Below are 27,980 nucleotides of genomic sequence, written 5' to 3'. Positions count from 1 at the left end.
AATGAGAAGCTACAGGAGCTTTCTTCTTTCTACTAGTCTTTCATTAATCTTGCCTAGTTTATTTGACAATGATTTTCTAATTTTTAATTTTCCAGATTGAATTGTTTATATTTTTCCAATCCTGCTTTATTTGAATCCTCATGGCAATTTTTCATTTTGGAGCACTGAGGTTCTAGATACTTAATTCTCATTTCCGTCTGACTCAGTTGTTCACAATTCCCTTTAGATGCTCCTTGTGTCACTTGCCAGGTTGTGTTCTCACAACCATTACATTATTAACTCATTTAATCTTCATAACAATGGGTGGAAGGAGCCACTTAGGAATAATCTCAAGGCAGGAGGCACCTAAATACCTAGTTTTACAAACTTCACAAGAATGTGTACATATTTTATTATTTATTTATTTATTTTGAGAGGGAGTCTTGCTCTGTCGCCCAGGCTGGAGTGCAGTGGCGCAATCTCAGCTCACTGCAACCTCCACCTCCTGGGTTCAAGCGATTCTCCTGCCTCAGCTGCCTGAGTAGCTTCAAGCGCTCGCCATTACACCTAGCTAATTTTTTTGTATTTTTAGTAGAGATGGGGTTTCACCGTGTTGGCCAGGCTAGTCTTGATAAGGTTATAGCTTATCAATGGATGGAAACTGATTTCATTTCTATTTTAAGTATGAAGAGACTGGATCCCAGAGATGTTGTCATTTGTAATACAGAGATGTATACAAGATCAGGCAGAGGAGCTAGAGAGCACATACACACATACACCCCAATCCAAAAAATACCACAGTGAGGTAGTATAAGGAAAAAGACTGAACTGGGAATAGAAAGGGATTCTAATCCTAGTTTTGCCATTTGCTAGTTGTGAAACTTTAATAACATCTTGGGCCTGTTTCTACGGCAAGTAAGAATATGTGCTCCTGTAGCCAAATCAAGTGAATGAACTTGGGTGAGTTACTTAACCTCTCTGTGACTATTTACTCATCTGTAATGTGTTAATAATAATTCATTAATAATTCATTCATTTCAAATAGCAAAATTCTTGACAATCTTATGATTTCAGCAAACAAGATTATCTTTTTTTTAGTGAGAGTAGCAAGACAAAGGTGGGCATGTCATTGGTAAGGAAACAATAAACATTTAAAGAGAGTGATTACTGAGGCAGGAAAATAGGGCCTGGAGGCAGGGAACATAACAGCTGGTTCACACTTCAGGTATAGCAGGAAATATCTTCTCCATAGGACTTACACCTTAAATGACTGTAACTTTACTTCATCCTCTCCATTTACATAGGGCGAACCCGAAGTAACCAATTGAATCCTCTAGGGGGTATTTAAACTCCCAAAAATTTTGTAACGGTGTCTTTGAGTTCCTATGCTCGGCCCCCTCCCACACTGTGGAGTGTACTTTCACTTTCAATAAATCCCTTTGTCTCTTCCTTGCTTTGTTTGTGCGATTTGTTCAATTCTTTGTTCAAGATGCCGAGAACCTGGACTCCCTCCACCTTTAACAATTATGACACTTTACAGCTGCTACAGTATGATTTTGGTAGAAATATTGCTTGATGTTAACTTTGCAGCAGCCTGTCAGTGTCATTGAGTCTGGTTAATAGCAGGGCTGATTTTTGCCTTCTCAAATGCGATAAAACATGTAAAGTACTTAGAAGAGAGCCTGACATACAGTGTGTGCTTAATTGGCTATTTTTATTGTAGAATAAAGGTGTCTGATTTTTCTGGGACCCTGTGATTTTTAATTAGTGGTTTAATGTTTGTGTGTTATAAAAGAGATAATGAGAACCTGTTTTTGTCCTTTGCTTACTAGAGATCTGTCAATGATGTAATGCAGAGGAACTTTACAGCATACAAATTACTCACGTTATACCTTAGTCACAGTGGAAGTGTCACATAGATCGGACTCTCCAGCCACCATGCCTACACCTCCCAATTAGGATCTCAGGCCTGTGCTAGCCACGCCCCAAACCCTAAATCTCTCCAGCCGCAGACAACCCTGGGAAATGTAGTCTGCGGACAAGAGCCAGCCGGCCCACAGCCAAGCCATGCAAGCGCAGTTCTCTTCGGACAGGTAAACCCTTTGTCAGCGCGCTCCTCCGCGCGCTAAGTGTCAGTTGCAAGTCTTACCTGGTAGGTGGGTAGGCACTCGCCTGTGGAGGAGCCTGAAGCTTCTAGGGGTGCCTTGCTCTTTCAAGAGAAAGCGGCCAGAAGGAGCGGGTGGGGAGCCCTGGAGAGGTGGGAGTGGAGGCTCTCTTTTATACCTGCGTCTGTCGCTGATTCCAAAAGGCGTAGGGGAGCCCGGGACGCGCCCTCCAGGCCACTGGGCGTGCAGTGTATCCTGCGGGAACCCGAGCCAGCTCGAGGACGTGTGGGGTTGAGGGTCGTGGAAGGCTTCTAGGCGCAGTAGCGGCGGCGACTGTGGCTACTGACATTAAGAAGGGTCCCCGGGAGTTTTGCGAGAAATTAGAGTGTGACGACGGCCAGCGGGCGCTGGTCATAAAATTCCGGGCTCAGCCCGGCCTCCAGACGTCAGAAATAGGTGGTTATCTGAGAGCGAGGGACGAGGCGAACTCCCCGAGAGCCAAAAACTGGAGAAGCCGCTCCCGCTGGCTGGGACCAGGGACTCTCCTGGAAGAGGCCTAGGGTCACTAAGGAAACATAACCAGCGGTAGTGCAGGGAACGGAACCTGCGTGATGTCACAGCGGCTGGAGCAGGTAAGGTGGAGGATACGACTTTGCCTGAAGAGAGATAAGAAATAGACCAGCTCAAGAGCGAGTGTGTTCTGGGAACTGATTTGAGAAAGGAGACCTTTCCCTTTCCTCACCTGAAGGCTGAGGAAAACACACACACACACACACGCGCGCGAGTTTTCGTGAGAAAGTGGAAGAAAGCGAAATTTCACGCTTGTGTAGTAGGGGCTGTATGAAGACGACCAAAACCCCTCTCTGGGTCACTTCAAATGTACGTACCCCTTTCCCCACGCCAGCCTTTTATCTATCATAGTACAATGGAAACAGCCTGGTTTAGTTAATTTTAAAATTATCATACATAAAATTGGCATGGGGGAGACATACTGTTCTAGAACATGTTTAGATTTGGGTAACTACCACCACAGGATACAGAGCTGTTTCATTCACTCCAGAAAACTTCCTTGTGCTACCTGTTTATATTTACACTCTTTCCCCACCCTTAACCCTGGCAGCCACTGATTGTTCTCCATCTCTATAGTTTTGTGTTTTCCAGAGTGTCATATAAGTGGAATAATACAATATGTACGTTTTCACACTGGCTGCTCTCCCTCAGTATGAAGCCTTTAAGGTGGCCACATTATTGTGTCACTTTCTTCTTTTTTGCAGAATAATATTGTTATTGCTAAATAATATTGTATATAGATGTATCAGGTTTTTTAAAAAAAAATCTCACCTTTTGAAGGACACTTGTATCATTTCCAGATTTTAGTAATTATGAATGATGCTGCTGTAAATGTTCACCTACAGGTTTTTGTGTGAACATACATTTTTCTTGAGCCAGGATTTTGAATCCAAACAGGTCTGAATTTGAATCCTGGCTTTGAAACTTTTTGGCTCTGTGGTAACCTTGGGCAAGTTATTTAACCTTTTTGGGGGATTTAACTTTCATAGTGGGTTGTTGTGAGGTTAAATGACCCAATATATCGCAATAGTTTTCAACTCTTTTCAGACCAAGCAGACTCTTTGTATAACAAATATTTTGTAATGCCCCCATTTCTATCCAGAAATAAAATTCATTAAATTGGCAATAAGCTTAACCTACATATTTTAAAGCCATATGATGCCCTCATTCTACAATAAAGGAGAAATAAAAGAGAATACACTGCAACTCAGGCTGATAAAATGATCGAATCTCAGTAAAATTCAGAACAAAGTACCTTGATTTAGACCATAGTTGTCCTTATAGAAAATCATCATATATTAGCACTGAAAAAAAAAAAAGAAAGAAAAGAAAAAGACTCTGTGGTTGTGTGTAAAAAAAGAGTTAGGTTCTAGGCTCTGATAATTATCAATAAAATTTTTACCCATCTGAATGTCCTGCAAAACATTAAAAAATTGTTTGGGATTGTCCTGTGCTGAAGGACATTTGGGATCCCTGACTCCTACAAATTAAATGCCAGTAGTTATTTCTTCCACTAAATACAAGGACTACGTCCTGTCTGTTGAGTTCCTCTGGTTTATGTGAAACATTCAATATAATAACTAGCTCATGGCCGGGGGTGGTGGCTCACCCCTGTAATCCCAGCACTTTGGGAGGCCGAGGCGGGCAGATCATGAGTTCAGGAGATCAAGACCATCCAGGCTAACACGGTGAAACCCTGTCTCTACTAGAAATACCAAAAAAAAAAAAAAAAAAAAAAAAAATTAGCCGGACGTGGTGGCGGGCGCCTGTAGTCCCAGCTACTCGGGAGGCTGAGGCAGGAGAATGGCGTGAACCCGGAAGACGGAGCTTTCAGTGAGCCGAGATTGTGCCACTGCACTCCATCCTGGGCGACAGAGCGAGACTCCCTCTCAAAAAATAAATAAATAACTAAATAAAAATAAAATAACTAGCTCATGGCAGCTGCAAGCGATAACATTCTAAACCTCCAAGAGGACATCCTCCATTGCTTGGATCTCTCAGGAGCTGGCTTTAACAATTTCATTTTCTTATAAACTTGTGCTTCTTAAACTTGAGTACGCATCAGAGTCACCTGGAGGATTTGTTAAACACATTGCTAAACTCACCACCAGAGTTTTTGATTCAGTAAGTCTGGGGTTGGGCCTAACAATTTGCATTTCTGGCAAGTTCCCGGGTGATGCTGATGCTGCTGATCTACAGACCATAGTTTGAGAAGCAGTGTCCTAAACCTCTTCCTTCGAATGTTTACATTCAGAGGATCTTTTAAAAATCTTACATCTTTCTTATTCCCTACAAAGTTCTGTAAAACAAGAGGAACAGTTACTCTTATCCCTATTGTTTTGTTACCGAACAAACAAAGGTTCAAGGAAGTTAGTGACTTGCTTAATGCTGTACAGCATTTTACTAACTCAGATATTAGAATTCAGGGTTCTTCAATCCCAGTGGAGTGTTTATTCCATTAACCAACACTGCCTCTGATAATAAGGGCAGTATGCCCTATGTTGAAAGGATTTGCCAAGTAATTTCTCCTATATCCTTGAAAAACCAAGGGCGACAGCATTATTTTATAGCACTTAATGATAAATTCCTCATTTTTACACTCTATTAGCTTATGTTGGCCTCCTTGTTCTTCTTAGAGCATGACAAGGATATTCCAACCTCAAGATTTTGTTTGCGGACTTTGCACTTGCTGTTTTCTCAGTCTGCCCACAGATATTTTTATGGCTTACTCTCTCTTTTTACACAAGTCCGATAAAAATGTTTCCTTCTCAGAAAAGTTTTCCCTGGCCATGCCATCTAAAATAAAGGTCTTGTTTATCCTTTTATTCTACTTTTTTGGGGATATGTTCGTAACTACTTGAGTTTATATATGCTTGTATGGTTTGGTTTAGTTTTGCTTTTTTTTTTTTTTTTTTTTGCTGCCCCTCTCATAGGGGCTTCATTCTGTCTTGTACTTGTTGCATCCCCAGTGCCTGTAAGAGTCCTTATCACAGAGCTGAATGACTGTGAGAATTCTATATGTTAAAATCTAAATTATTAGTTTGACACAAATTTTAGCCTAGTCTATTCATTTCATCAAACATATCAAGACTTACATATATATGCCAGGCACGGTTTTGTTATTAGGAATATAAAGATGGGAAAATCTTGATTCGTGTGTAGGGGTGGGGATGGCAAAAGATACTCCAAAAGATAATTTCAAAACAGGTAGTAAATGCTATGATAGAGTCTAGGTAACTGCTCTTGTTATCTGGAACCTACTTAAACCATGGATGGTGTCTTAGACTGCTTCTATTGCTGTAAAGGAATACCAAAGCTGGTTAATTTAGAAAGAAAAGAAGCTTATTTGGCTCATAGTTCTGTAGATTATATAAAAAGAATGGCTCCAGCATCTACTTCTGGTGATGGCTTCAAGTTGCTTCCATTCATGGTGGAAGGTGAAAGACAGCTGGCATGTGCAGAGATTACATGGCAAGAGAAGAAGAAAGAGAGAGCGGAGGGGGGGACCAGGCTCTTTTTAACAACCGGCTCTAGCCTGGCGCAGTAGCTCACACCCGTAATCCCAGCACTTTGGGAGGCCGAGGCGGATGGATCACGAGGTCAAGAGATTGAGACCATCCTAGCCAACATGGTGAAACCCATCTCTACTAAAAATACAAAAATTAGCCTAGAGTGGTGGTGGGTGCCTGTAGTCCCAGCTACTCAGGAGGCTGAGGCAGGAGAATCGCTTTATCCCGGGAGGCGGAGGTTGCAGTGAGCCAAGATTGTGCTACTGCACTCCAACCTGGCGACAGAGTGAGACTCCATCTCAACCAAAAAAAAAAAAAAAAAAAAAATCAGCTCTTGCAGGAACTAATAGAGTGAGAACCTTATTATGGGGGACAATACCAAGCCATTCATGAGGGATGCGCCGCCATGATCCAAAGCTTCCCATTAGGCCCACCTCCAAAATTGGGAATTGAATTTCAACAAGAGGTTTGGGAAGACAAACATTCAAACTATTGAGAATGCAATGCCTGTGGCCTTTCTGTGGTCATGAGGTGGCAAGGAATGTTTGGTTGCCTTTACTTCCTGGAGCTGAAGATTCAGTTGGTATGACTTCAGAAACATACCATGTATGTGGATTTCTAGATCAGTGCTATGTAATATAACTTTTGTGGATATTTTTGATGTATACATTGCTCAGTACAGTAGCCACTAACCACATTAGCTATTGAGCACTGAAATGTGACTATTGCAATTGAAGAATTAAGTCTTTTATTTAATTTTAATTTAAATAGCTACATGTGGGGAATGGCTACCATATTGGAGAGTGTACTTCTAGAATATCAAGTGGTTGCTATAGACACAAGCTGACTTCTTCATAGCTCCTCTCTCTTCCCTCAGAGCCACTGTCTCAAGACTCTGCCCTTCTTCAAGAGAAGAGCCCAGAAGAAGAGAGAATGACTGCTAGGCCCTTGATGGCTGGATTCAGGGTGAGTAGGATTTTCTTTTCATTTCCTGAAATATCTTATATTTTCTACTTTCATTCTTGTGGTTTGGGGCCCAAAAAACTTCAATTCAGTCACTTGAATTCCAGATATTTTATTTTCTAGGAACCAAGGCCTATTCTCTTTGATCATGAATTTTATAAGGTTGGTTGTCTATTGCCGCCTGCCTTCCCATAATGTTTTTGTTTTTGTTTGTTTGTTTGTTTCTGGTAACTAGCATAGCATTTAGTAACCAGCATTTGATAACTAGCATAGCAGGCAGGCTCTCAATTAGGCATTGTCTGTGGTATTCAGTTCTTCAGCAGCCTTGTCTAACCAAGGAGTTAAGGAAGAATTCAGGGAAACACACACAGCCATTTTAAGTGGTAAAGAGAAAACATCCCATAGGAGTTCAGAGAAGGAGAGTGTGATTTGGAGGATTTTATGAAGGGGTGGAATTTTGGAGTGCACTGAGATATGGTTGCAATTTGGTCAAAGGAGAACTGAGGGATTTTAAGGGGAGAAAATATAAGACAAAACTTAGAGGTAGAAGAGACCGTGTCTTCTATGGGGCAATGGGTAGTAGCCATATATTAAAATTTTTAAGGGTGAAATTTGCTGTGCTAAGTAGGACTAAGGGTTTGACTTTGTCATAGAGCTGATTGTGAATTATTAGAAACTTTTGAAAAAAAAATGCCATGACACAGCTTGTTTTGGTAAGGGACAGTAATGGTTTGGTTTAGATTTAGGGGATGAAAGAGAAAGGAATTAAAAGTAACTCCAGTTAAGAAAACCTAGAATATCTAAGAGGAATAAGGTGCTTTGGAAGAGACACCAGTGTGCTGTGGAGGGGACATGGGTGGGAAACTAATTGGGGTAAGTTAGCATTGTAAATAGATTATGTTAAGGCATATAAGACAAGTTGAAAATGTCATAGGATCCTTGGGTTATTGCTTCGCCAGCCAGAAGCCTCTATGGCCAGCAGCTCCTTCTGCCTGAGTAATTGAGTATTGGTTTTACCACTGGGCTTGTTCCACCCACTCAGCCTGGCAGGCTGCGCTCAACTCACACTACTGTCTCAGATCCCACATCTGCCAAGGGTGAGCCACACAGCAAGAGGTGTGTGGGCAAGTGAGCATGGGGTCTGGCCAGTGAGCACAACCAAGCACGCTGGCTGCTGTGGTGGTGCAAGTAGCTCCATGCAAGGCTGCAGCTGGAACAGATGTACCACATGCAATGGAAGTACTTCCACGGTGGGCACCCATGTCTGGACAAGGGGAAAGCAATGACTTCTGGAAGCTTGGAGATGCCAGGAGCCACAGAGACCGAAAGAGGGTGTCATAGTGCTGGCTCAGGGAGTCTCTAGATCTAGGCTCACTTAAGGGCTGCAGCTCTTCTTTTCATTGTCTGCAATGTGGCAAGTGGGGAGGCGTGTTTCAACTCTGTTTGTGTTACAGCTTTTTCAGTCCTTCCATTTGGCGGGTCCCAAGTTTTTGGCCCATGATTGGTCCATGTCCAGGAAGAATGAGGTATGTGGACAACTGGAGGGTGAGCAAGGTGGAGAGGAGCTTCATTGAGTGACAGAACAGCTCTCAGGAGACCCAAAGTGGGTGGCTTCTTTCCGCAGACAGGTTGTCTACATGAGTGCCCAGCTGTCAGCAGAGAGGAGATCTGCAGTGGGTAGCTCGTTTCCGCAGGCAGGTCCTCCCGATGTCTGTTTGAATCTGACTGAGTCTGAGGTTTTTATGAGCTCAGAAGGGAGGAAGTGCATGCCGATTGGTCCATGGGTGGCCACGGGTGGCTGGAAAAAGCACCAGAAGTTCTCACTTAAGGCCAGGCTGTGGACTGCAGCCAGAACTGACAGCCCAGCTCCCATGCATTAGGCCATCCCTGGCTTGAAAGTGGGGCTTCAAAGGGGACCCACCCCTTTCCACCCAGGAGCCTGTCTGCCCCCTGCCACCATCAATTATGTCCTCCATGGTGCCCAGGCTGTTCGTGCTGGGCCTGAAGGCCCACACTGAGCCACCCTCAACCTGGCTCCAGCCTCCTTCCCATGCTCTTCAGTGCCCAAAGTCCGGAGCGGGGAAAGCTGGCAGGGGATGGCATGTCAGCACTGCCCTGAGCACACCTGGTCAGGTCGTGACTGCACCCAGGCTCAGCCTCAACTTTGCTGTAAAATCAGAGTGGATGCCAGGACCAGGGAGGTGCCAAGCAGTGGGAGCAGGCACTTTGGAGCCTGTGGAGGACAGGGCTTCCAGGGCCCACAAGAGCACAGGGATACCCAGGTCCACAGCCACAGCTGGGCAGCTGCAGCTGTTCCTGGAAGAGTGGGGTTCCTACCCCGCCAACTTTCATGTTGAATTATAATCCCCAGTGTTGGAGGAGGGGCCTGGTAGGAGGTGATAGATCATGGGGGCAGATATCCACCTTGCTGTTCTTTTGACAGTGAGTGAGTTCTCACAAGATCTGGTTGTTTAAAAGTGTGTGGCACCTCCCCTTTCTCTCTCTCTTCCTCCTTCTCCAGCCAGGTAAGGCATGCCTGCTTCCGCTTCACCTTCCACCATGATTGTAAGTTTTCTGAGGCCTCCCCAGGTGTGCTTCCTGTACAGCCTGTGGAATGGTGAGTCAATTAAATTTATTTTCTTTATAAATTAACCTGGTCTTAGGTAGTTCTTTGTAGCAATGCAAGAACAGACCAGTAAATAATATACAATGCATTTATGTAGCGAGTGTATTGTTTTTTTTTGAGTATGCTCTATGTAGGCAGAGTTTTTCTTTTCTTTTTGTTTTGTTTTGTTTTTTAGTCTCTTTCACTGTTATATCACTGTGCCTAGAGTATTTAGCATATAGTACTCGTTAAACTTGTGTTGAATAAGTGTTGAATGATTTAAAACAATTAAAAGTTTATGATCTCCAACCTCAAAATGCCTCCTTGATAATCTTGGCAGTCCCTAACACTTCTGTGGAAAACTTAATTTGATATATTAATTTTAATCTTCATCTGGCTGAATTTTAAGGTTTTCTCTTGAAAATCTTACATTTTCTTACAGACTTTCAAACTATGTTTTTAGTAGTTGCTCTAGGGATTACAATATATATCGTTACTTCCTCACAATCTTCTTAGATTTAATGTGTCACTTCACAAAAAAATGTGGAAGCCTTGCAACTATATGTGTTCAATTATGACACCTCATTCTTTTTGTTCTGCTTGTTGTTCTGTGTGTTAAATCTACATATGTTATAAGTTGTTCAAGAAAATGTTATTTATATATTTTAAATAGTTATATGTATTATAAAGAAATAAAGACAAAAGCAGCCAGGCGTGGTGGCTCATGTCTGTAATCCCAGGACTTTGGGAGACCAAGACAGGTGCATCGCTTGAGCTCAGGAGTTCAAGACCAGCCTAGCCAACATGGTAAAACCCTGTCTCTACTAAAACTTAAAAAAAAATACCTAGGCCTGGTGGTGCATGCCCGTAGTCCCAGCTACTTGGGTGGCTGAGGTGGGAGGATCATTTGAACCCAGGGTCAGAGGTTGCAGTGAGCCGAGATTGTGCCACTGCACTCCAGCCAGGATGACAGAGAAAAACCCGTCTGAAAAAAGAAAAAGAGGAAAAAAATAAAGATAAAAGCAAACTTTTAAAAACAAATTTTAATTTGCCCAATGATTTCTAAATGCTTTTTATTTCTCTATTTCTTTTTGGGAATCAGAATTTCTATCTGGTGTGATTTCCCTTCATCCAGAACTTTCTTAATTATTTCTGCATTAATCAAACAAAATCCACAGTGTCACTCCATCTATTTAGCCACTCTAGCCAGAGTCCAGAAATCCATCTTTATAATCCCCTTCCCTTCATCTGTGTATCCAGGTTGCCATCAAACCTTGTCAAATTTATTTCCAAAATATATTTCAAATCTATCACTTCTTTCTGTCTTTACTCGCTTTATCTTTAATTCATGTCCTCATCATTTCTTGCCTAGATTCCTGGAGCATCCACACAAATATTTTTCCATGTCCATTCTGGCCCTTCTACTTCTACTTACTCCACCTACTGCCAGAAGGGTCTTTTGCAGCTCTCAAATTTGATTTTGTCACCTTTTTGCTTACGACTCTTAAATGGCTCCCTAATGCTGTCAGGATAAAGATGCCATACTTTTTGCATGGCCTGTGAGCCTCATGTGGCTGGCCTCTAATTTTCAGTCTCAGTTCTTCCCCCGTTCTTCATGTATACCTTCTTTGCTCTATTCACATTGGCCTTCTTTCAATCTCTCTTCCTCCCCATTCCCCCTGTCATGATGGTGCCTTCACACTTGCTATTTCCTCTGCTTGGTGTGATTTTCTTTACTTTTTTCACCAAGGCAATGCCTATCCATCCTTCCAAAATGAGTTCAAGCAATGCCTTCTGATATGAACCTCCACTAACACAATGTCCAGGTCAGATGCCCTTATTAAAGGTTCTCATAACATCATGTGACTCTTTTTTTTGAGACAGAGTATCGCTTTGTTACCCAGGCTGGAGTGCAGTGGCACGATCTCGGTTCTCTGCAGCCTCTGCCTCCTGGGTTCGAGCAATTCTCCTGCCTCAGCCTCCCAAGTAGCTGGGATTACAGGCATGCGCCACTATGCCTGACTAATTTTTGTATTTTTAGTAGAGACAGGGTTTCACCATGTTGACCAGGCTGATCTCGAACTCCTGACCTCAGGTGATCTGCCCACCTCAGCCTCCCAAATTGCTAGGATTACAGGCGTGAGCCACTGTGCCCAGCCATGTGACTCTTTTTTAAAAGACATTTGTAACAGTTACAATTTTATATTTGTGTGTGATTGTTTGGTTATCATTTACTAGACACTCAGCTCTATGAAATCATGTGCTATTTCTGATTTTTGTTTAGCATTGTATTTTCAGTGCCTAGCGCAGTGCTCAATAAATACATGTTGAATGAATAAATGTTTATTAGTTCGATCACTTATTCAAAACAAAAGTATCCTAAAAATGCTTTGAGGGAGAAAACTAATCAGTAGGCATTGCGATAACTGTAAAATTTGCTTTTTTATTAATAAAATTGATCAACTTTAAATATAAATACTTGACAATATTCAATTTTGTACTCTGTAAACTCAAGAATGCTTCCCAGGAAAAGACTTTTCTCTGTTTTTCAAAATTTGATAATACATATACTTTGTCAATCTATCTTCCTTTAACAAACCTTATATTTGCTTTATAATAATCGATGCATTTGAGTACATAATACATGTAATACCCGATACTTTGTAAATTCTTTTGCATTACACGAATATTGTTTGTGTCTAAAAGAAAAGGCTTTGCAGCATATTTTAGATCCTACGTTTCTGCCCCAATAGAGACTAATGAAGAGTCACATATTCATCTATGACTTATTGTACCCACACTATGTACCAGGCACTCAAGCATGTCAAGACATTATTGTTGAATGACAAATAATGTAATTCAATATGAATAGCAAATAATATCATTCAATATGAATAACATTCTTGTTATTCATTCTAGTCTTTCACTAAAAGTAATGTTAACTTTTAGATAGTGAGTTCTATATTCTTGGCTCTGTTCTAAGTGCTTTACGTTAACTCATTTAATCCTTGTAATAAGCCTGAGATATAGGACTTGTTATTGTCCCCATTTTGTAGATGAGACAGAGTTTAACTGCCCAAGATTCTATAGTTGGTAGGTGGTAAACCTGGGATTTGAATCTAGGTCTAGCTCTAGAGTCTACACTGTTAAATAAGGTTTACTACCCACTAAAGAGATTTCTTGATCTCTTCATGGGTCTCCCTAGAAGTTTAAAAAAGACTACTTATGGGCCAGGTGCAATGACTCAGGCCTATAATCCCAGCACTTTGGGAGGTCAAGGTAGGTGGATCACCTGAGGTCAGGAGTTTGAGACCAGCCTAGCCAAGAGGCCAGCCTGGCCAATATGGTGAAACCCCGTCTCTACTAAAAATACAAAAATTAGCTGGGCATGGTGGTGGGCACCTGTAATCCTAGCTACTCAGGAGGCTGAGGCAGGAGAATTGCTCGAACCTGGGAGGCGGAGGTTGCAGTGAGCCAAAGATTGCACCATTGCACTCCAGGCTGGGTGACAGAGCAACTCCGACTCAAAAAAAAAAAGACTGCTTATGATCTCTTTTGAAGTCCTTCTTGTGTTCTATTTCCTCTAGGAAACCTTTCCTTATTCAGGCTGATTTACTTTAATGTTAGCACTTATTGTTTTAACTATACTATTTGTCATTGGTTTATATTATTTTATTATTTACCTACTTTATGCATACAAATTTTTTTTTTTTTTTTTTGGAGATAGGGTCTCATTCTGTCACCCCAGGCTCACTGCAGCTTCAAACTCCTGGGCCCAGGTGATCCTCCTACCTCAGCCTCCCGAGTAACTGAGACCACCCATGTGTGCCATCATGCCTGACTAATTTTTTGTATTTTTTGTAGAGACAGGGTTTCACCACCTTGCCCAGGCTGGACTCAAGTGATCTGCCCGCCTTGGCCTCCCAAAGTGCTGGGATTACAGGTATGAGCCACCATGCCTGGCCTACAAATCTTTTTTGCCCAAAATTTTAAGATAAAAGGCCAGGATAATGTCTCAAATTTATTTTATAGTTCCAAGAAAATTGGATTATGATGTGTAACACATAGTGAGTGCTCAACAAATATGTGATGTAACTTGATACTCTTTCTTTCATTTCCCCCAATTTGGTTACCTTCATCTATTACTTTGGATGCATATGAGTATAATTGCTTCTGGTGTTAATGCAAATATATTTGGTTTTTAGTTACCAAAGACGTTGGAAGAGGTGGCTATGGACATCACCTGGGAGAAGTGGAAGCAAATGGACCCTGTTCAGAAATCCATATACAGGAACATGTTGGAAAAATATAGAAACCTGGTTTTGCTAGGTAAAGGTTAAAGGTTACTTTCTTTCTGCATGTTAGAATATTTTCATGCAGTGTTTTGTCATCTTTAGTTGTTAATAGTCATGGCAAGTGTAATGTGGTGGCTCAGAATGTGGGTTTTGGAGAGGAGACCTGAGTCCAAGTCCTGGCTCTGCTAAGTTAAAAACCCTTAGGGTTTTAAAAACCTTCTGAGGCCATTCGCTATATAAATGGGGCTAAAAATAACATATTATAAAATCCTAAAAAAAACTGTTTCTTCAGGATTTCTTGTAAAAGACAGAATAAAATAAGTGATTGGCATAAAAGTCCTGATATAGTATAAGGACTTGGTAAATGTTAGCTGTTGCTGCTTTTCCTATTATTATTGCCATTATTGTGTTTATTATTATTTGCATACTTTACTGCGTTTGGCTTGGATTTGAAGGATCAGGTTCATTTCTGAGTTCAGAAACAAGTGTTTCTCCTCCCTGTTTATGACAAAAGGTGTGACCCATGCAGATTTGGAAAGTGATTGCTAGGATTTACTTTACTTTCCTGAATTCTGACCCTGTAATTTGTGTTTGTCTCTCACCACTGTATTGTAAATATACTTATGAAGGACATGACTCCTTTTCTTTGAGAATCTGAGGACCTCTTCTTAGCCCTCTTTTATCTTTGCAGGTAAAATTGATCCAGTTCACTGTCTTTTATGAAATCATCTCTTCATGATGTGCATGACAGTGTAAAGCTCTGATTCATCTAATCTTCTAAGAACTCCATGGGTACCTTTCATAGTTTTTGTTCCTGCCTCTTAATATTAGATGTCTATGAAATGTCATCTCTATAGTGGTTATTTCAGTTTACAGGTTGAATATTCCTCTTAGTATTTATGTCTATAATTATTTAAAAAGTGGATATTCACTATCAAACACTTATTTTTCCAAGTATAGGATATTGGCTTGACCAACATAGAGAAACCCCATCTCTACTAAAAGTACAAAAAATTAGCCGGGCGTGGTGGTGCATGCCTGTAATCTCAGCTACTGGGGAGGCTAAGGCAGGAAAATCACTTGAACCCGGGAGGCAGAGGTTGCAGTGAGCCGAGATCACGTCATTGCACTCCAGCCTGGGTAACAAGAGCGAAACTCCATCTCAAAAAAACAAAAAAGATCACATTGTCAGCAGTATGTAGGACTGAAAAGGCACCAAACAAGAAGCCTACCCCTTATGTCACACACATAGTAGGACTTGGGATTTAAGCTCAGGATATTCTGAGTCTCTAGCCATTATCTTTTTACTATATTGGACTCTTCTTGGGGCAGCAGTAGAGACTAAGAGCTTGGACTCTGGAGTTTGACTTATGCGTACCTTAGACAAGTAACTTCAGTATTCTGAACCTCCCTTGAAATTGACATTCTATTTTCTCACTTATAGGCTTGTTAGGAAGATTTGATATGTTGATATTGTAAGTCAACCTAGCATAAACTCAATTAATATTAGCTATAAACCAAAAACTTCATCAAAGTTCTTTCCCTTTTTTCTAAGACATGAAATGATAACTCTGAAGACAACATGTGCAGACAGGAGAAAATAGATAAATAATGTACAGCACTGCTGTTAAGTGCTAAAATTAGAAGTTAAAATAGTAAGTTGTAAGAAATCAGGGAAACTGGAGAGTTAGGAATGTTGTGGGACTAGTGTCATTTGAGTGGTGCTCCAAAGTAGTGTCAAGAATTAGATGGGCAAAAGAAAGAAGAAAGGGCTTTTTGCACAGGAGAAGCAATAATAAAGTATTGTTTGCTGTTATTGTTTTTGTTTTTGCTTTTCTTTTTTTAATAGACCAGTGTGATAATAAATAAATTAGAGTTAAAATGAGAAATGAGTGTTGAATGTTAGGAGTATAGCTAATAAAATCATTAATTTTTATGTGTAATATATGCCAGAATCTAGGGGACACATTGAAAACAAATGGTTTAGTAAAAATCTACATATTGAATGGAGAGACCCTCACCTCAATTTTTCCTTCTACTGGACTTCTACATCCTACTCCCTTTCAGGTAGAAGGTTAAAGTGATTCATTCTGAGGAAATTAATCAGCCTAAGATAAAAGAACTGTAGGTGCCAATATTTGGGCATCCTCTAATAAATCAGCCAGGTCCCTTCCCAGTCATCCTGCAATGAAACCCATTATAAATCATGACTTTACAAACAATTTTCAGTCATCATATTAGTATAATAACTCTCTCTGAAGAATAAATCCAGAGTGAAGGACTACTTTTTAATATGCTGAAGAAGAAGAGCTATCCTTTTTTCCCTGTGCTTTATGTTACTTGCCTCTTTATCCATGACTGAAAGTGAAAAATAATGTAGATTTGTCATTAGAAAGACCTAATAATTATTTTTTCATTTCAAAAGAGTAAATTTCCCCCTTTTCATCCTTTCCTTTGTCATTAAACCTAGAGTTTATGCTCTTTTTATATCAAGTGTAAAGCAATAACATTAGCAGTTACTTGACAAAGAATAATTGCTAAAAGTATTACTTTGTACAAGTACTAAAAAATCTAATATAAAAGCTTATTGAAAATAAAAAGCTCTTAGTATTTTTTAAGATAATAGTTTCAATGCCAAGTAAGTAGTTTTCTCGTAGGATAATTTCTAAAAAGCATTTCTCTCTGATAACAGTTTTCATTTCTTAATCCCTGTTCATTGTTTCTCTTTTCTAATATTCACCATTTAGTTTTTTCCCTAATCATTCTTCTCACCTGACAGAATGTTTGCTTCATTCCCATTGATTGCATTATGCCCTGTATCAGACACTTTCACACCACTAGTATTTCCATCTCACTCCTCCCTAGATTACTATCTTATAGTCCCAGTATTTATAGTCTCAGTATTTTATGTTCTCAGACTCTGCAATTTCATTATTCCATTCCTAATATAGCAGCTTCTTTTCTCCCTACATTTGGCACATAGTAGAGTCATATTTTTGTGTCTTTTAGATGGGAAGCTTGAACCTGGGACCAAGACGTCAAGAGTAGAGCAGCAGGACATTTCAAAAGAAGATTAATCTCAAGGATTAGAGATGGAAGAATTTTCAAAGAGAAAGTCTGTACCAGAAGAAATCTGGAAATCTAGAGGCCAATTTAAGAATCAGCCGCTAAACAAGGAGAATAATCTAGGGCAAGAGATAGCTACCTGCACAAAAATTCCTACCAGAAAAAGAGATATAGAATCTAATGAATTTGTGAAAAATTTTACTGTAAGATCAATACTTGTTACAGAGCAAAGAGATCCTATGGAAGAGAATTGTCATAAATATGGTACATGTTGAAAGATGCTCAAACAAAACTCAGATTTAATTATACAAAGAAAGTATGATGAAAAAAACCTTGTAAATATAGTAAATGTGGGAGAACCTTCAGGGGCCATGTCACTCTTGTTCAGCACCAAAGAACTCATTGTGGAGAGAAACCCTATGAATGTACTGAGTGTGGAAAGGGATTTAATCAGACTTCCCACTTAAGAAATCATCAGAAAACTCTTTCAAGAGAAAAGCCCTACAAATGCAGTGAGTGTGGGAAGGCCTTCAGTTATTGCTGAGTTCTTACTCAACATCAGAGAATTCACAATGGAGAGAGACCTTATGAGTGTACTGAATGTGGCAAGACATTCTGTCGTAGGACATGCCTTACTCAGCATTAAAGAATTCACACTGGTGAGAAGCCCTATACATGTCTTGAATGTGGAAAGGCTTTTAGTCAGAACACACATCTTACTCTACATCAGAGAATCCATACTGGAGAGAAACCTTTTGAATGCAATGAATGTGGTAGGTCCTTTAGTCAGAGTGCACATCTTACTCAACATCAAGGAATGCATACAGGAGAAAAATCCTATCAATGTAATGAATGTGAGAAAGCCTTCCATGATCACTCAGCTCTTATTCAACGTCATCTTGTCCATACTGCAGAGAAACCCTATGAATGTCATGACTTGGGAAAGCTTTCAGTTACTGTTCAGACCTCATTCAACATCAGAGAATGCACACTGGAGAGAAACCATACAAATGCAATGAATGTGGGAATGCCTTTAGTGATTGTTCAGCCCTTATTCAGCACCAAAGAACTCACACTGGAGAAAAGCCTTATGAATGTAAGCAATGTGGAAAAGCCTTTAGCAGAAGCACATCCTTACGCAACATCAGGGAAGTCATGCAGGAGAGAAACCATATAAATGCAATGAATGTGAGAAAACTTTCAGCCTGAGTTCATTCCTTACACAGCATATGAGGATTCAGACTGGAGAAAAATCCTACAAATGTAATGACTGTGGAAAAGCTTTTAGTGACTGCTCAGGACATTTTCAGAGAACTCACACTGGAGAGAAGCCCTGTGAATGTAATGACTGTGGGAAACCTTTCAGTTTCTGTTCAGCCCTAATTCAACATAAGAGAATTCATACCAGAAAGAAGCCCTATAAATGCACTGACTGTGGAACAGCCTTCAGTGATTGGTTAGCACTTGTTCAACATCAGATAACTCACACTGAAGAAAAGCCGTATAAATGTACTGAATGTGGAAAAGCCTTCAGTCGGAGTACAGACCTCAAAAATCACCAGAAAACTCATACTAGTGAAAAATCCTATAAATGTAATGAATGTAGAAAGGCCTTTAGTTACTGCTCTGGTCTTATTCAACGTCAGGTCATTCATACTGTAGAAAAACCTTATGAATGCAGTAAATGTGGCAAAGCCTTTAGGCAGAGGAAAGATCTTAAAAAACATCAGAAAATGCATACCGAAGAGAAACCCTATGAATGTAATGAATGTGGAAAAGCCTTTTAGCCAGAGCACATATCTTACAAAACACCAAAAAATTCATAGTGAAGAGAAATCAAATATACATACTGAGTGTGGGGAAACCATTAAACAAAACTCTTCTTTTTTACAACAATAAAAACCTCACACTGGAGAGGTTCTCTGAATGCCTTAAGAATTTGGTTAATATGGAGACCCTTCCCGGGGAAAGAGAAGGAAGGTCATGGAAACTGTTGACCACTTAGAATGATCACATGGTTTAGTGGAGAGAGCATGATTCTGGGTTTTAAAAGTCGTGGATCTCAATCTCAGCTCCTATTACTAACTAGATCTTTTACTTTGGGGTAAGTCACTTCATATCTTTAGGCCTTAATTTCCTCATCTGAAAAACTGGAATGCCTGATTTGTTGAACTTTAAGATCCTCAATTATTATATTTACTAGGAATTCAAGTTTCTATAGATGTGGTTCAGAATTGTGACTTACTTATTGTACATCAGGTGTGATTCACAAGTGAGCTTGTAGTAGTTATTAAGAAGTCAATAAAGATATAGAGCACGTGTCATGTAGCTGTTTATTACCCTTGCATTACTTTTCTAAAATACATGTCACAAATATTGAAGAAAACTAAGAGATAAAGTGGTATAAGTTCTATGAATTATTACATTAGGGGTTTGAGATCCTTTCCTTGATTAAGAATATGGTATTAGATAAAAACTGAGAAAAAAAGAATCACATTGTTGACAGATAAAGGCTAAGTTACCTGGATTTCATTCAAGCCCAATCTTGCAATATAAACCTCTGCTAAGTTGAATATGGCAGTCATCATGTTCCAGCTGAGAAGGGGCTGGAAAACATTACTTAATCAAGTATCTAGAAAGGATGAAATTGGAAAGTGCATTTGTTATTTCCACACCTAAATATGTAAAGGCCATGTAAATGAGAGTACATTTTGAGATCTAATATGTCTAGAAAAGTCTGTTGTCTTTTTCCTATGGTTACAGAGACAATGGCCTGAAAATATGAAGATTTAGCTCAGAAGCCTGTAATTTACAATTGATCATCTAGGGACAGGAAAAATCCACTTGTTATGGAACTTATCCAGCGTGTGGCTTTGGAGGCTTAGTGCAGACTCACTGAGTTTGGAGTTTGTTTTGGTGTCCAGGACTACTGCTTACACATAAGGATAAATAATGATGAATCTGCCAGATAGTCGTTGAGAAAACTTACAGTTAAAGCAGTAGTGTTTAAGCTTTTGTGAATTTATATGTCCCTCTGAGAACCTGTTACTTCCATAGACTTTCTCACTGGAATAATGCATGGCACAGTCATATGATTTTGTGAACAGCTACAAAATGAATATGTGTAAAATTGGTAGTACTATATACACATAAGTACTAATAATTTGAAAGCATAATAGAAAAAATATTCACAAAACTGTAGAAATATGAAATATGGAAATGAGTTTAATAACAAATATGCAAGACAACAAAAATGATTTAGAAATTTTTATAATGAGAAAAGGCTGATTTCATACATGAGGAATTATGTACCTCTATGGGATGAGTGAATAAAATTGTCAGTTAAAACCATATTTGTAAGCTTAATTTAAGATGATTCTAATTTTAGTATGAAAGGAAAAAAGGGAGATGAGTGGGCAAAATATTTCCAAAATATGATAATTCTGAGTTAGCATGGCAGGGGAGCTGCAAAACAATTGATATATCACTAAAGCACAAGAGAAAACACTAATTTTTTCAGTACATAAAATAATTTAGCGTATGAAATTCTAAATGAGGAGTGGTTGGATAATTCAGTAAATTTTCAGAAAAGTAGCTAGTTGTTATAGCCAATACATTTCTCAGATGGTTAAAGATTAAATATAAATTGAAATTATAAGAGAAGTAAATATATATACACAAATACTTAAACACTCTTGGAATTGTGGGAGCTTTCTGAAATATTCACAAAAAATAATTGATACCTATCTCTACCAAAAAACACTAAAATTTATGTTTCTAAATACCTTAAAAACTGAAAAATCAAATGACAGTTTGAAAAAAGAACTTTTCTGTCGTATATATGATAGAAAAGAGATGTAATGAAATAAAACCCAGAAGGAAAGAGTTAAGGATCTGACACTGAAGAAATGCAAAGTGACCAATAAAATGTGAAAAAATATTTGGCCTAATTTGTTTTCAGAAAATCGTGGTTTAGAACAACTATTAGATACACTTTTTGTTTTAACAAATTCACAGAGTATTAAAAATAAATGCTATTCAGTTGTGGGGTTTGAGTATATTAATACTGTTATGAATCCCATGTTTACTGGTACAATATTTCTGGAGGCAGTTTGGCTATATGCGACATGGGACTTAGAAACATTTACGTTGGCTAACCTAGCATGTTCATTTCTGGAAATGTATTTTAAGGAAGCAGTCTTAGATATACATACAGACTTATCAACGATGATTTATTTAGATTAATTTTTATTGATAATAGTTATATGTATTTATGAGGTACATGTGATATTTTGATGCATACAATATGAAATCAAATCAGGATATTGAGGATATTCACTTCAAACACCTATTTCTTCATCTCAGGAATATTTTGAATTTTCTAGCTATTTTGAAATATAGTTAGGTGTTACTTAATGACACGGATGTTTTCTGAGAAATGTATCATTGATAAATAGATTTTGATGTGCAAACATGATGGGATGTACTTAACACAAACCTAGACGAAATAGCCTGTTATACACCTAAGCTAAGCTATATGATATTACTGTTCCTAGAGTACAAACCTGTACAGCATGCCTACTGAATGCTGTAGGCAATTGTAACACAGTGGTATTTGTGTATATAAACATTAAAAAGGTACAGCTAAAGTACAGTATAAAAGATAAAAAGTGGTACGCCTATATAGGACACTAACCATGAATGGAACTGGCACACCTGGAAGTTGCTGTGTGTGGGTCAGTGAATGAGTGGTGAGTGAATGTGAAGGTCTAGGACATTACTGTACACTACTGTAAACTTTATAAACACTGTACACTTAGGCTACACTAAGTTTACTTTATAATTTCTTCAATAATAAATTGATCTTACTGTAAACTAAACTTAGTTTATAAACTTAAAAGTTTTTAATTTTTTAACTTTTAACTCATTTTAATTTTTTGACTCTTGTAATAACACTTAGCTTAAGACACAAACACATGGTATAACTGTACAAATATATCCTTATTCTGTAAACTATTTCCTATTTTTAGCTTTATAAAAAAAAAACCTTTAAAACTTTTTTGTTAAAAACTAAGTCACAAACATATACATTAGCCTAGGCCTACACAAACTCGGTATCATCAAGATGTCACTTGATAATAGGTATTTTTCAGGTCCAGAATAATCTTATGGGACCAGCATCATGTGTGTGGTCCATCATTCACAGAAAAGTTATTATGTGGTGCATGACTATATACAATAAGTTATTGCTAACTATAGTCACCCTGTAGTGCTATCAAACACTAGAACTTAAGCCTTCTATCTGTGTGTAACCACTGACCAACCTCTCTTCATTGCCTCACCAGTTCCCAACCTCTGGTAACTATTACTCTACTCTCTACCTCTATGAGATCGGCCTTTTGAGTCCCCATATATGAATGAGAACATGCAATATTTGTGTTTCTGTGCCTGGGTTACTTCACTTAACATAATCACCTCCAGTTCTATTCACATTGCTGCGAATGTCAGAATTTCACTCTTTTTATGGCTGAATAGTATTCCATTATGTATATATATCACATTTTCTTTATTCATCCATTCGTGGACACTTGTTGATTCCATATCTTCACTATTGTGAATAGTACTGCAATAAAACATAGGGTGCAGATATCCCTTTGATATACTGATTGATTTTCCTTTGGATAAATGCCCAGGATTGCTGGATCATATGGTAGTTCTGTTTTTAGTTTTCTAAGAAACCTCCATTCTATTGTCCATAATGACTGTACTAATTAATATTCCCACCAACCGTGTATAAGAGTACCCTTTGGTCTGCATCCTCACCAGCATTTGTTATTTTTTTTTATAATGGCAATTCTGAGGTAAGATGACACCACATCATGGTTTTGATTTGCATTTCCCTGATAATGAATGATGTTGAGCATTGTTTCATATACCTACTGCACATTTGTACGTCTTCTTTTGAGACATGTCTACTCAGATACTTTGTCTACTTTTTAATAAGATTATTGTTTTGTGGTTTTTCTTTTGCTTTTATATGAGTCCCTTGTATATTCTGGATGCTAATCCTTTGTTGGATAAATAGTTTGCAAATATTTTCTTCCATTCTACAGGTTGTCCCTTTGCTCTGTTGGTTGAATTTTTTGCTATGCAGAAGCTTTGAGTTTAATGTGGTTCCATTTGCCTGTTTTTGGTTTTGTTGCCTGTGCTTTTGAAGTCTTAGCCATAAAATATTTGCCTAGACTAAAGCCCTGAAGCATTTCCACTGTGAATTATTTTAGTAGTTCTATAGTTTTGGGTCTTATGTTTAAGACTTTAATCCATTTTGAGTAGACTTTTGTATATGGCAAGAGATAGGAGTCTAGTTTCATTCCTCTGCATAAGAATATCCAGTTTTCCCAGCATCATTTCTTGAAGAGGTTGTTCTTTCCCAATGTATGTTCTTGTCAACTTTGTTGAAAATCAGTTGGCTGTAAATATATGGGTTCATTTGGGGATTCTCACACAGGCATTGGCCTGTGCGTCTGTTTTTATACCAGTACCATGCTGCTTTGGTTACTACAGCTTTATAGTATATTTTCAAGTCAAGTAGTGTGATGCTCTCCAGCTTTGTTATTTTTGCTTAGTATTGCCTTGGCTATTTGAGTTTTTTTTTTTTTTTTGTGGTTCTATATGAATTTTAGGATTCTTTTTTCTATTTCTTTGAAAAATGTAGTTGGTTTAGGGTTTACATTGAATTTGTAGTTTGCTTTGGGTAGTATGGTCATTCTAACGATATTAATTTTTCCAATTTATGAGCAAGTGATGTCTATATTTGTTTGCCCTCTTCAATTGTTTTTCATCAGTGTTTCATAGTTTTCCTTGTAGAGGTCTTTCAAGTCCTTGGCTAAATTTATTTCTAGGTATTTTATGTTTATATTTTATGTTATAGCTATTGTAAATGGAATTTTTTTCTTGACTTATTTTTCAGCTAGTTCATTGTTGATGTGTGGAAATGCAACTAACATTCATATGTTAATTTTCGTATCCTGCAACTTTGCTAAATTCGTTTATCAGTTCTACAAGTTTTTTGGTGGAGTCTTTAGGCCTTTCTAGATATAAGATCATGATGTCTGCAGAGAGGTGCAATTTGACTTCCTCTTTTACAATTTGCATGACTTTTCTTTCTTTTGTCTAGCTACTCTACCTAGTACCTCCAGTACTAGGTTGAATAGGAGTGGTGAATGTGGGTATCCTTTTTGTTGGGGTGATCAGACCCAACACCAGGTCATGGGGACTACGAAGTCCGGCAGAGTCAAAGAAATGAGACAAGACAAGTTAAGAGTACATAGGGTGGATCCAGGGGGCCGACACCAGTATGGAGGCTGTGAAGGCCCCAGCTTCTGGGAACCCACACTGTTTATTGGTAATCAAACAAAGAAGCAGGTGTTGAGGGCATGCAGACATGGGGGTAGACAGGTGACGACGTGAGGACGTGGGGGTAGAAAGGTAGTGGTGCATCAAGCGTAGCTGTGACAGTTTAACATATGCTCTGCTACTTGAGATAAGGGAGAACAGTTCTTCTAATTCAAGATACAATCAATTTATGATCTTGGGAGAGCAAGGAGCAAGGGGCCAGTGAGTCTGGACACATTCCAGAGGCTAGGAGGGGCCCTGAGCCCTGGGTTCTCTCCAAGTCACAAGGGGTTTTATGCCCTGGGCTTAGATTGTAGTGCAGCAGGGCAGCCTTCCACCCTTTGGCACAGAGTTTGGTGTTCCAAAGGCCACAAGGGGTTTTAGACCCTGGACCCAGGACATGTTCCAAGACTCTTTTACATTATGTCAGACAAGCGAGCCTTGTCTCAGCCCTTCCACCAACACTTTTTTTGTGTCAGTTCTTAAAAGAAAGGCTTTCAGGTTTTCCCCCATTCAGTATAAGGTTAGCTGTGGATTTGTCATATATGGCCTTTATTATGCTAAATTATGTTCTTTCTATGCCTAATTGGTTGAGAGTTTTTATCATGAAGTGATGTAGAATTTTATCAAGTGCGTTTTCTGCATCTGTTGAGATGATCATATGGTTTTTGTCCCTCATTCTCTTAATGTGATATATCACATTTATTGATTTGTGTATGCTAAGCTGCCATCTCTGCATCCCTGGGATAAATCCTATTTAACTATGATGTATTTTTGATGTGTTGTTGGATTTGGTTTCCTAGTGTTTTGTTGAGAATTTTCGTATCTATGTTTATGTGGGATATTGGCCTATAGGTTTTTTGCTGTGTCTTTGTCTGATTTTGGTATCAGGGTAATGCTAACCTTGTAAAATGACTTAAGAAGAATTCTCTCCTTCAGTTTTTTGGAATAGCTTTAGAAGAACTGGTATTAGTTCTTATTTATGACTTTGGTAGAATTCAGCAGTAAAGCCATTTGCTCATAGGCTATTCTTTGTTGGGAGACTTTTTCTTATTGATTCAATCTTGTTACTCACTGTTGGTCTGTTTAGGTTCTCTGTTTCAATCTTGGTAGGTTGTATGTGTCCAGAAATTTAGCTCTCCTCTAGGCTTTCTACTTCATTAGCATATAATTGTTCATAGTAGTCTCTAATAATCCTTTGTATTTCTCTAGTATCAGTTGTAATGTTTTCTTCTTAGTTTCTGATTGTATTTATCTGGATCTTCTCTTGTTCTTGGTTAGCCTAGCTAGTGGTTTATCAATTTTATTAATCTTAAAAAACTTTTTGTTTCATTGATCCCTGTGATTTTTTCAGTCTTCATTTCATTTAGTTCTGCTCTGATCTTTATTATTTCTACTAATTTGAGATTTGGTTTGTTCTTGCTTTTGCTATCCTTGAGGTGCATCACCAGTTTATTTATTTAAAATCTTTCCGGTTATTTAGGCATTTAGTGCTACAAACTTGCCTCTTAATACTGTTTTTGCTGTATCCCATAGGTTTTGGTCAGTTGTGTTTCTATTTTCATTTATTTCAAGAAATCTTTTTTCTTCTTAATTTCTTCACTGGCCCAATGGTAATCCAGGAGCATGTTTAATTTCCATGTATTTTTAGTTTCCAGAATTCCCCTTGTTATTGATTTCTAGTTTTATTGCATTGTGATCTGAAAAGATACTTGATATTTTGACTTTTAAAAATGTGTTGAGATTTGTTTTGTGGACTAACATATGGCCTATCCTGGAGATCATACGTTCCAGATGCTGATGAGAAGAACGTGTGTTCTGCAGCTGTTGGATGAGATGTTCTGTAAATGTTGTGTTAGGTCCATTTGGTCTGTAGTGCAGATTAAGTCCAATGTTTGTTGATTTTCTGTCTGGACAATCTGTCCAGTGATGAAAGTGAGACGCTGAAGTCCCAAACTATTATTTTATTAAGATCTCTCTCTTTAGCTCTAATAATAATTGCTTTATACATCTGGGTGTTCCAGTGTTGGGTGCATATATATTTACAATTGTTAGGTCCTTTTGCTGAATTTATCCCTTCATCATTATATAATTATATAAACTATGTACATTCGAGGTTATTATTGATAGGTGAGGACTTACTCCTGCCATTTTGTTTGTTGTGTCCTGATTGTTTTGTATATTCTTTGTTCCTTTCTCTTTTATTCTTTACCTTTACAATTTTTTTTTGTAGTGGTAACTTTGACTCCCTTCTCATTTGTCTATCCATTCTACAAGTGAGTTTTATACTTCTCTGTGTTTTCATGATGGTAGATAGTGTCCTTTTGTTTTCAGATGTAGGATTCCCTTAAGCATTTCTTGTAGGACTGATGAGTTCCCTCAGTTTTTGCTTGTCTGAGAAAGACTTTATTTATTCTACATTTTTAAGGATAGCTTTGCTGGGTATGGTAGACTTGGCTGACAGTTTTGGATTTTCTTTTCCCTTTCAGCACTTTGAATTTCTCATCCCATTCTCTCCTGAATTTCTCCACAGAAAAATTCCCTGTTAGTCTGATGGTGATTCCCTTTTATGTGACTCGATGCTTTTCTTTTGCTGTTCTTAGAATTCTTTGTCTTTGACTTTTGACAATTTGAGTATAACCTGCCTTGGGTTCAGTCTATTTGGGGATCTTTGATCTTTTTGTACCTACTTGTCTATAACTCTTTCAAGCCTTGGGAATTTTTCAGATATTATTTTATTAAACAGGTTTTCTATGCCTCCTTCCATGTTTTCTCCTCTTAGAATTCCCAGAATTCGAATATTTGGTCACTTTATGGTGTCCCATATGTTATGTAGACTTTTATCATTCTTTTTTAATTTTATTTATTTATTTATTTTGGTGTGCTGGGTTATTTCAAAGGACGTGTCTTCAAGTTCAGAAATTATTTTGTCTGCTTGACTTGATCTGTTGTTGAAGCCGTTGATTGTATTTTCAATTTTTGTCATTGAATTCCAGGATTTCTGTTTGGTTCCTTTTATGATATCTCTTTATTGAATTTCTCATTCAGGTAATTAACTTATTCTGATTCCTCTGTATTGTTCATCTTTTTTTTTTTTTTTTTTTTTGAGATGGAGTCTCGCTCTGTCGCCCAGGCCGGAGTGCAGTAGCACAATCTCAGCTCACCGCAACCTCTGCCTCCCGGGCTCAAGCGATTCTCCTGCCTCAGCCTCCTGAGTAGCTGGGATTATAGGCATGTGCCACTATGCCCTGCTAATTTTTGTATTTTTAGTAGAGACAGGGTTTCACCATGTTAGCCAGGATGGTTTTGATCTCCTGACCTCGTGATTCACCCGCCTCAGCCTCCCAAAGTGCTGGGATTACAGGCATGAGCCACCGCGTCCAACCTCACTGAGTTTCTTTAATATCATTATTTTAATTTTTTTTAGGCATTTCATAGATTTTTCACTGGTAACTATTACTGAATAATTACTGTTTTCTTTTGGAGATGTCAT

General features: G+C 38.6%; 2 protein-coding genes across 16 annotated transcripts in view; one reads left to right on the top strand and one right to left on the bottom strand.

Moving 5' to 3' along the window:
• ZNF391 (zinc finger protein 391) overlaps window positions 1–2,658 on the bottom strand; it is a 56,121-nt gene extending 53,463 nt beyond the window's left edge. Inside the window, exon 1 of one of the 5 annotated variants that reach the window (XR_008526616.2) lies at window positions 2,129–2,317. The gene's annotated coding sequence lies outside the window, so the exon portion shown is untranslated. Of the gene's footprint in view, window positions 1–1,871; window positions 2,075–2,128 lie in introns of those variants that run through there. The other 4 variants (XM_054558545.2, XM_054558543.2, XM_054558542.2 and 1 more) reach the window with 4 other exon arrangements.
• On the top strand, window positions 98–19,403 carry LOC100935986 (zinc finger protein 79). 11 transcript variants are annotated; one of them, XR_008526620.1, is made up of 8 exons: window positions 2,372–2,716; window positions 7,041–7,129; window positions 8,581–8,652; window positions 9,648–9,743; window positions 13,596–13,674; window positions 13,937–14,060; window positions 14,718–14,818; window positions 17,036–19,403. XR_008526620.1 is itself a non-coding variant. In XM_054558547.1 (5 exons), exon 5 carries the CDS (start codon window positions 18,322–18,324, stop codon window positions 18,877–18,879), a length of 558 nt encoding a protein of 185 aa, XP_054414522.1. In that variant the 5' UTR covers window positions 1,892–2,072; window positions 7,041–7,129; window positions 9,648–9,743; window positions 13,937–14,060; window positions 17,036–18,321; the 3' UTR covers window positions 18,880–19,403. The 11 variants fall into 11 exon arrangements, 2 of the variants coding, with proteins under 2 accessions (XP_054414522.1, XP_024103856.1); XR_008526625.1 differs by having other exon boundaries at window positions 2,701–2,963; XR_008526624.2 differs by lacking the exons at window positions 2,372–2,716; window positions 8,581–8,652 and adding an exon at window positions 98–2,072 and having other exon boundaries at window positions 9,652–9,743.
• Window positions 19,404–27,980: the final 8,577 nt, after the last annotated feature.

Source organism: Pongo abelii, chromosome 5 (genome assembly GCF_028885655.2).
Source record: "Pongo abelii isolate AG06213 chromosome 5, NHGRI_mPonAbe1-v2.0_pri, whole genome shotgun sequence".
NCBI classification, from domain to species: Eukaryota; Metazoa; Chordata; class Mammalia; order Primates; family Hominidae; genus Pongo; species Pongo abelii.
Note: the sequence above shows the minus strand (reverse complement) of the source record. Positions and strands in the feature narration are given on the sequence as shown.